The sequence below is a fragment of the Schistocerca serialis genome, chromosome 3 (genome assembly GCF_023864345.2).
Source record: "Schistocerca serialis cubense isolate TAMUIC-IGC-003099 chromosome 3, iqSchSeri2.2, whole genome shotgun sequence".
Taxonomy (NCBI): Eukaryota; Metazoa; Arthropoda; class Insecta; order Orthoptera; family Acrididae; genus Schistocerca; species Schistocerca serialis.
Genome location: NC_064640.1, coordinates 458290808 through 458300405, shown reverse-complemented (window position 1 = coordinate 458300405; position 9598 = coordinate 458290808). Strand labels below are relative to the sequence as shown.

The 9598-nt window shown below is 40.4% G+C and overlaps 1 protein-coding gene across 1 annotated transcript in view; it reads left to right on the top strand.

The window, feature by feature from the left end:
- The first annotated feature begins 3088 nt into the window (after positions 1 to 3088).
- The window catches only part of LOC126470358 (protein transport protein Sec61 subunit alpha), a 43519-nt gene continuing 37009 nt past the window's right edge, over positions 3089 to 9598 (top strand). Inside the window, exons 1-3 of the mRNA XM_050098154.1 lie at positions 3089 to 3245; positions 3449 to 3516; positions 3621 to 3686. Of these exons, the coding sequence (XP_049954111.1) occupies positions 3239 to 3245; positions 3449 to 3516; positions 3621 to 3686 (141 nt within the window). The 5' untranslated portion in view covers positions 3089 to 3238. The remainder of the gene's footprint in view (positions 3246 to 3448; positions 3517 to 3620; positions 3687 to 9598) is intronic.

The window sequence follows — 9598 nt, the reverse complement described above, 5'->3', positions numbered from 1 at the left end:
AGATACCTTCCTGCGAAAGGCAAAAGTCTCAGGTTTGAGTCCCGGCCCGATGCACAATTTTAATCTGCCAGGAAGTTTCGTCTTCATACTTGTCCGCATTACCAAGAATTTAAAACGTTCGACTTTACTAATTATTTGGTCACTATAATGATGCTGCTCAGTACTGTACGTACTAAATCAGTAACTTTTTATTCAACGTCTTTCACGACGACACTTATGTCTTCCAGCTGAAAACAAAACAAAAAAGTAACCATCTGTATTTTAAACAGCAGCTATAAACATTGATTTCCAGTAGACTTTTTTCAAATGGTTCAAATGGCTCTGAGCACTATGGGACTTAACTGTTGTGGTCATCAGTCCCCTAGAACTTAGAACTACTTAAACCTAACTAACCTAAGGACATCACAAACATCCATGCCCGAGGCAGGATTCGAACCTGCGACCGCAGCGGTCGCGTAGTTCCAGACTGTAGCGCCTAGAACAGCTCGGCCACTCCGGCCGGCAGACTTTTTTTTTTTTTCATAGTCGTCTCTACAAGTCCAGAGATGTAACAAGGACATACTGCTTGACAACTTGGTTTCCGCGGTGGTGGGATATATATTATGGTCTGAGTGAATGCTGTAGCTGAAACAGGCGATTTTGTTAGAAGTAAATGTGATTGTACAGTTACCGCCTGTAGTGTGGTGCTCGATTCTGAGGTAAGCCGGTTCGAATCTTGGTGGTGGATGAATTTTTCTCCACCAGTATTTGGCCGGTAAGGTGGGGGGGGGGGGGGGGAGAGGAAGGGGGAGAGAGAGAGAGAGAGAGAGAGAGAGAGAGAGAGAGAGAGAGAGAGAGAGAGAGAGAGAGATGGATTAAATTCCAAACCTCTTCGCAATGTCTTAAGAACTGAGGGCATGTGACACTGTTGATGGCGATCCGTCCGTCGGATGTCGACGTTGAGCGCATCCATTTCGCTAACCTACGCTCTACAAAAACACACACGGCAGAATTCTTACATATCCACCGAGCCAGGTGGCGCGTTGGTTAGCACACTGGACCCGCATTCGAGAGGAAGACGATTCAAACCCGCGTCCGGTCATCCTGATTTAGGTTTTCCGTGATTCGCTACAGGCAAATGCCGGGATGGTTCCTTTGAAAGGGCACTGCCGACTTCCTTCCACATCCTTCCCTAGTCCGATGGGACCGATGACCTCGCTGTTACTTCCCCTCCCCCGAATTAACCAACCAAACATCCTACATATCAGCAAGGAAAGGGGCCAATGTGCGGCAGGAGGAACATCCTTTCCGACAGGTGCCCGATTGTGACCCGTGGGGCTTCCCATCCAATAATGCCATACATTTACAGTGTGATTGTGCTAGACAATAAATTATTTTCAAAATGCATTCAGTCTACAAAGGAGACTTTTACAAACACACGTACGTCCTATTTTCCAATACTGTATTAAGTGTGTGAGATCCATATAAAACAGAACTAACAGGAGATATTGAACGCATACAAAGAAGAGCAGAACGAAAAATCATAGGTTCGTATGGCCTATGGGAGAGTGCCACGGAAATGCTGAAAAGTCTGAATTAGCAGACGCTTGAAGACGTAAGTCCATTACTCTGCGAAAATCTGTTTACAAAGTTGCAAGATCCAGTATTACATCAACAATGTAGGCGTACATTACAGCTCCCAACTTAGCCATTCTTCCCGTGCTCCCTATCAGAATGGAACGGGAAGAAACCATAAAAATGTTGTATGATAGAAAGTACCTTCCGCCACGCACTTCACAGTGTTTTGCATATAATTTTGAAATTAGTAGTATACCTAAAAACAAATTGCATATCTCTATTTCACAAGGAGCAGATATACAGGGTGTTACAAAAAGGTACGGCCAAACTTTCAGGAAACATTCCTCACACATAAAGAAAGAAAATATGTTATGTGGACATGTGTCCGGAAACGCTTACTTTCCATGTTAGAGCTCATTTTACTACTTCTCTTCAAATCACATTAATCATGGAATGGAAACACACAGCAACAGAACGTAGCAGCGTGACTTCAAACACTTTGTTACAGGAAATGTTCAAAATGTCCTCCGTTGGCGAGGATACATGCATCCACCCTACGTCGCATGGAATACCTGATGCGCTGATGTAGGCCTGGAGAATGGCGTATTGTATCACAGCCGTCCACAATACGAGCACGAAGAGTCTCTACATTTCGTACCGGGGTTGCGTAGACAAGAGCTTTCAAATGCCCCACAAATGAAAGTCAAGAGGGTTGAGGTCAGGAGAGCGTGGAGGTCATGGAATTGGTCCGCCTCTACCAATCCATCGGTCACCGAATCTGTTGTTGAGAAGCGTACGAACACTTCGACTGAAATGTGCAGGAGCTCCATCGTGCATGAACCACATGTTGTGTCGTACTTGTAAAGGCACATGTTCTAGCAGCACAGATAGAGTATCCCGTATGAAATCATGGCGGTGAATCTAGGAAGTACAGTACATACTGACGAAAATTAAATGAGCTCTAACATGGAAATTAAGCGTTTCCGGACACATGTCCACATAACATTTTTTCTTTATTTGTGTATGAGGAATGTTTCCAGAAAGTTTGGCCGTACCTTTTTGTAACACCCTGTATATATATATATATATATATATATATATATATATATATATATATATATATATATATATATATATATATACGTGGAGACATGAAGGATTCATAACGTCGTGCTATGGATTTTATCGAACCCGAAACATCCATTTATGAATGACCTTTAGCGGGAGGTGGGTTATAGAGGTAGTCCGATAATAGTTTGCTGAAATATACAAACAGACTAGCAAACGACCCAAATGCAGGCGATGCGCTGTATCTGTAACATTTATTCATTACTATGGCTGAACTGCACTACGTAGATATACTAAGCGTCCGTGTCCACCGCCCTACCCAATGGTGCCACGTTGATCGAATACTGCCGTCGTGTAACTGTACTTCCATGCTCCAACAGTAGCCGCGTTGGAACCGGATGATCCCCACCACAGAGCTCTCTAGCGGTCCTTAGAACGAAACTGCGCCTGCGTCGACGAGTCACGTGACTGGTTGACTGTGGACGTGTAAAGCATAGTTGTCTTTCGAAGCGGTGAGAGGGTGGCTTGCGGACGGTGTCTTAATTTTCACATGTTGTAGTAGAACGTGTAAAACAAGAATTGCTATATATAAATAGTGTAAAACTCCGTAAATATGGGGAGTAAGTATTGATTGTTCTAAATGTGACAGATTTGTTTCCAGTTTCTAAAGTTTTGCTGAACTTCATTTGGTACTAATCACAGTTTGTTTTTGAGTGTTTAATTATCTCACATTTCGATCTGTGATTACTGCGTTATTGCTTTTTATGTATTGCTTGGTGACATATTTTAAGTAATTACTTCGATGGTTGATCGTGTGTTACAGTCAAGTTCCTAGAGGTAATCAAGCCGTTTTGCAGTATACTTCCAGAAATCGCGAAACCTGAACGAAAGGTATGTCGTTTAAGTGCTTTAATACGTTTTGTTCATATATTTTGTGTTTACCTCCCATGGCGAATTTATTATGAAGCTTCTAACGAACCATATGTTTGTTCCAGATTCAGTTTCGTGAGAAGGTGCTATGGACAGCGATAACGTTATTCATATTTTTAGTCTGCTGCCAGGTCAGTATTAAAATGTGACTGTTCGTTAATACATACATAAATTTATTCTTGTCTTTAAAATTGTAGTTTCGCCTTGTAACTTTTTGCCACTCCCTCATTGTAGGTTAGACAACCATGTTTCTCACAGTGTTCCGTTACTTGAATTTACCATAAGTACTTGCTTTAAATTTGTTTTCACGTGTTTTGTGTGTGGAATTGTTGTTTTTAAACATTTGTAAGTGCGTCGACATGTTTTCAGCTTCTGCGTCACACGTGCGTATATTTTTGACGAACGTCAGTTTCAAACAGTGTTTCTATGCAGCAGTGTATCCATCACTGATTGTTCATGTTTGCCATATAACATGCAAATTGGCAGCCGAAAGGCCGATTTCATTGCTTGGTGGACTCGAAAAGTCTACAAATGTCAATACATAACGTGCTGAAAGCTATGCTTTTATCGTCGTCCACTAATGCGCACGCCGGCCCCAGTTATTAATTATTTTTATAGTTTATGTACCGTACTTCACATGTCATAATGACAAATGTTGGTGACTAACCTAAACCTCAGATTACTCTCCAGATTCCCCCCCCCCCCCCCTCTCCGCGAAGAAACGTAAACAACGCAGTTTATAGGGGGGGGGGGGGAGTAGTCAGTAGCACTGTAAAATTTGAGCCCACTATCTCAATTAGTATTATGGCTTTGAGTGCAGAATCATTTAGGAAATAGTAGAGATACAGTTGACAGCTGTAAGATTTGTAACCCAAGCATTTTAGCTATGCTGTTGATACTGTATTCAAGGCAAGATACAAGTACCATGAGACTTCCTTGTTCTGCACTTTCTGAAGCAAAAGGTAAACTTATTGTTTATCTAATACACTGCATAATTTTAAGAACCTGTGGTATCACAGTTTTTATACATTAAGAGAACACGCAGTAATGTAAGGTAACATGATGAGTGTGGGAGCTACAAGAATGATGCAACAAGTAATGGAAGTAAGCTATTTAGTTTGCTTCAGCAATAATTCAGTATTAGACTGGCTTTCAAAGGAAATAGAACACAAATGGAGGCGAGGAACTGCTATGAACAAGACTATGTTCGAGAAGGGATAATAGACAGGTGGGGAGACTGATTCCATAGACTGGCTGGTGACATTAGTAGAAAAGCAGATGGTGTGGATGGGGAGGAGAAAAACAAAGGATGAGTTAGTGTGGGTATGTGATAGTTTTGGCAGGGAGTAACACCTGATACTGTGACAGCATGTTCCTATGCAAGTCTCCGTGCGACACTTTTGGTATTTTGTGACTATCTTATTTTGTTACTGTGGTTTATGGAATCAAAGTGTTTGTACCAAAGTTAAATACATTCAGGGCCATAGTACAAGAATTTAGATTAGGAAATTACGCTAAAAATAGTTTTGTTGTGTGGCTAACAAAGTAACTGGCTGTCTGGAGTAGTGAGTGTGTAAAAGGCAGACTGGTATTAACAAGAAAGGCATTCCTTAAAAAGAGAAACTTGTCAACATCTAATATAAATTTGTCAGGAAATCTTTTGAGTGTGACCTCGTATGGAGGTGAAATGTGAGCTTCAAGCAGTTCAGAAAAGGAAAAGACTCTTTGAAGTAGGCTATGATGCTATTACATTGGTTGATTAACTAATAAGGAACTACTCAAACAGTTTGAGGAAAAGAGAAAGTTACAGCACATCTAAAATGAAAGAAGGCATCAGTTCATAGAGCCCATTGTGAGGTATCAAGGAGGTAATTTAGAGAAGTGTGGTAAGTGAAAACTGTAGAGGGGACATATGCATGAATACAGTAAACAGCATGTATGTTGCAGTTTTTATTAGATGAAGCAGTATGCACAGGATAGAAAATTGCGGAGAACTGCATTAAACTGGTCTTTGGACTAAAGACCACATCAACAGTGCAAGAATAGTTTATGCAGATTCTTTTGCTAGATTTGTAAATAATAGAGTTATTTGATATAAAGGGTGAAACCAAACTCTGACAGAATTTCTGAAGTTATTTAGGGATATTTTTGCTACAATGGGTCCAGTCTCTGGTGGCTCATTACAGAGTAATAATGCAGTTGTGATTTATTTGGTTTGTTTCCTCAGTTACCTTTGTTCCTGTGGAAATACACATACAACAGTGAGAAAACCTGTAATATTGTCACCAAAGTGTTAAATACATAACACAGAATGATTTTATCATGTACTTGCCTCCTTGCAGCAACAGCTAAGCGTAGCATGATTGTGTCAGTCCTGTGGTTGCAGTCAGTGAACTCGTATGTGAAATGTGTATTGGCCAACTCTTAATCAGTGAGCAAATCCGTAATACTGTGTCACTGTTAACAAACAGCTAACGCCACTGGAAAAACAATCCAGAGACAAACAAGCAGTGCTGAATGCGAACTTAAAGGCAAAGAATAAACTGGGTGTTGGGTATTAATATTGTGCTAAGAGTGTATGGAACATGGGTTACAATGTGGTACTGAACACCCCCCCCCCCTCCCCTTTGTTTGAAATCTTCAGTGTGGCGATAGACTAGACAATTTGGTTCTGAGTTGGCAAAGCAAATTGACCAGTTGGGAAGCCTAATTGGTACTTCCACGTTATATTGGAAAATGTGAATTGGCCCTCTTTGTGTTTAGTATAGAAATACTCAGAAAATATCACATATAACTGTCATGTAGGAAATTTGTATCATGTACAAGCTTAGTGAATTCTAATCAGTTTTGGAATAGGGTATTTGACTGTTTTCTGGAAATCCTTGTAAATGATTGTCATTTTTTGCTAATAACATGCTTCCCCTCCAACCTCATGAGTTTCAGAAAGGAAAAAAAACAAACAAATACATAACCCCACTAAAATGCTCCATTTGAGGTATGGTTCCTGTGATATCACTGGCTAGATTTCTGCTCTTAACTGTCTTAAATATCATTCAGAGAGACCTTGCTTTGAAAAATGGGTTACAGATGGTGTTTCGTACCACATATGTACAAATGCATGTACAAAAACTACTGAAATTGAGTGTTCCAAATAATGAGGAGAATCGTTGCAGCTCTTTTAGAGATTGAAAAGAGAGAATGGTCACTGTGTTTCTCTCTGTGACAGTCATTTTGGTGTCACTAACAGTGCTTATAGTACTACTAGTAGTAGTAGTAGTAGTAGTGGTGGTGGTGGTGGTGGTGGTGGTGGTGGTGGTGACAGATATAAAAAGAATTTATGGGTGTACAAGATAGGTGTTTCCTGATATGGTGAGCTCTGGGGATAGGAAATTTAGAGAGACTGCACCAGCTAAGCTTACTGGGAAATTATGAATATCTGGCTGGAAAGGAGGATGTAGAAGGGTAATCCTTATTGTTGATATATTAGTAAGTCATTAACTGTCTTCCGAAGCTGGAGATGTTGTTCAATTCTCTAATATAATGTGGGAGGTTATTCCAGAGTCAGGTTCCTGATACTAAGGACTCTGAGAAAATGGCTGAACGTTGGAGGGTGACAAAGGATTTTGCTCTGATGGGGATGGAGGTTTCTGCCATCTCATTCGGACAGGATTATTAAAGTTGAGGAAAGACAGGTTAGGAGGGACAGTGTTTATTGATAAGACTGTTGACAAGACAGAGGGTATGAAAATCTCTGCACTTGTCTGCATGCACAGAATAGTTGTGAATATGATACACAGGATAGTTGTGAATATGATAAAGTTTAACATCATCAATATAATGAACACAGGCATCATGACCAGTTATTGGTGCTGCATGCTTTCCTGAAGAAGCCCTGGCAGGATAACATTGCTCTAATCAGTAACTAGAAGTATAAGTCTTTGTATAAGTTTCTTTTTCAGGTCAAGAGGGAATAGCTTTTTATATTTTTGTAGGGCATGGAGAGATGCTGATGGCTTCTTGCATATTGGGGTCATGTGCTCAGTCCAGTTTAGATTTTCATTTATTTTTACTCCTAGACTGTTTGCTGAAGGAGAAAAGTTGTCTCCCATTTGGGGTTAAAGATGGTAGGGATTCCAGATACTTCAGGTTAATGATCTGGAATGACCAGTCAGTATCACTTTGTTCTTTTATGGGTTGTGGTTTAATCCTATATCCTGCACCCATTTATGTAGTGCGCACAGGTCGGTATTGAGATTCTCAATAGGTGTTGTCAGGATAATTGGTTTTGCACTCAGATACAACTACAGGTCATCAGCGTACATGCGGTATTTGCAGTAGGACAAAACTGATGGCACATCATTTACATACAATGAAAAGTATGTAGGACTTAATACTAAACCTCGAGGATATCTGGTAGTACCTGCCCCCATTCTAACTTTTATGGGGCTGAATATGATGCATGGATGGCGAGACATCAGGTATGAGCAAAACCATTGCACTGCACTTGGCAAAAAGTTAAGGCTGCTAAGTTTGGCAAGTAAAATGTCAAAGTTGACAGTGTCGAAGGCTTTGTGGAAGTCAAAGAAGCACTTGATGCTTGCCTCTTGTGCATCTATGGCAAGCTTCAGGTCATCTGTTACCTTTATTAAGTCAGATGTGCTGTGATATTTACAGAAACCTGATCAGTATTTTTCTAGTAGGTTGTTTGTGTTTAGTGTTTTAGCTGGTAGTGGCGTATATGCTCTTAGGTCTTGGACACTGCAGGAAGAATGCAACACCCTTTTCAGGTAGTGGCTTAATCTGTCACATTTCCAGGCCTCGGGGAATACACATGTTGTTAAGGAGTGATTAATATCTGTCACAGTGGGCAGTAGTGGGTCAGTAATAAAATTCATCATATGGACTGTGATGCCATTTTGTCTGGTAGATGCTGATCTGATATGAAAGGTTGCTTTTGTGATGGTATTCAATGTAATGCCCTTTAGATAGAATTTTTCACAGCTTGTCATTTATCCCCATGAATAAGCGATGAGTCTGTTTCATTTGTGGTTCAGCTGTGGTTGTAAGTAATGTAGAGTACCAGTTCAGTTCTGTGGCGGTGCCAATCAGGTCAGCTGCAGCTTTTACTTTGCCTATACTAAGACCATGTAGGTTTTTGTGTAGCACAGCTGTTCTTTCTGTTGTCTGTTATTGTATGGACGTGCAAGAGTTTTCAGTTTTACACAGCTTGACTGGCTCTGTTCCACTTCTGCTTGTAAGCAGTAGGGCTTTCAGGCATGGATATAGTTTGTATGCATGATGTGCAACATCTCTGAGATTCATGAGCTGTTTTAGTTCAGATAGCCAAGGCACATGTTTTCTTCTTACTTTTCCAGGCTTCGGGGAAGCATATTTGTCATATAGTTAGGTCAGTTTGTCAATAAACCCATGAAGATTTTTGTTTATATCCAAGAAAGAAATAGAAGACATTGCTGTATTTCTTACACCTCAGTTGCAAGTCCAGATAAAGTAATGTGTTTGGGGTTTGGTATGTAGTCAGTTGGTTTCCTTCTGAGGCATTCTTTCAAGACCGTCATGAAATTTATGGGCAGACATGTGAGGTGCAGATATTTGAGGGGTATGAATTATTCTGTTAGGGGATTTCATTGCAAATATATATATGAGATTGTGATCATTGTTCATGTTATGGATAGGATCAAACTGTAGTAGCAACAAGTTTGAAGAAGAAAGTGTCTGCTTAAATTTCACACTGTAAGAACTAGTGTATAGAAAATTTGTTAGTGTCACCACCTATAGTTACCTGCTTGTATGTCGATTTGAGACTTTGAGTAGTTTTGAAGCAGGCAAACCTGCCTGTTTTACAAGGTTTGTGAAGGACACATCAGGCTCTTTCTGTTCAGGGATTTGATCTCTGTGAATGAATGTATTCCACTGGTTTATCATCCATATTGTTGGATATTTGTAGCACAGTAGATGATAAATCAGAGCAATATGTGCACTCGTACTCCAGCCTGTCGTTGATTACATCTGTCGTGTCTTACAA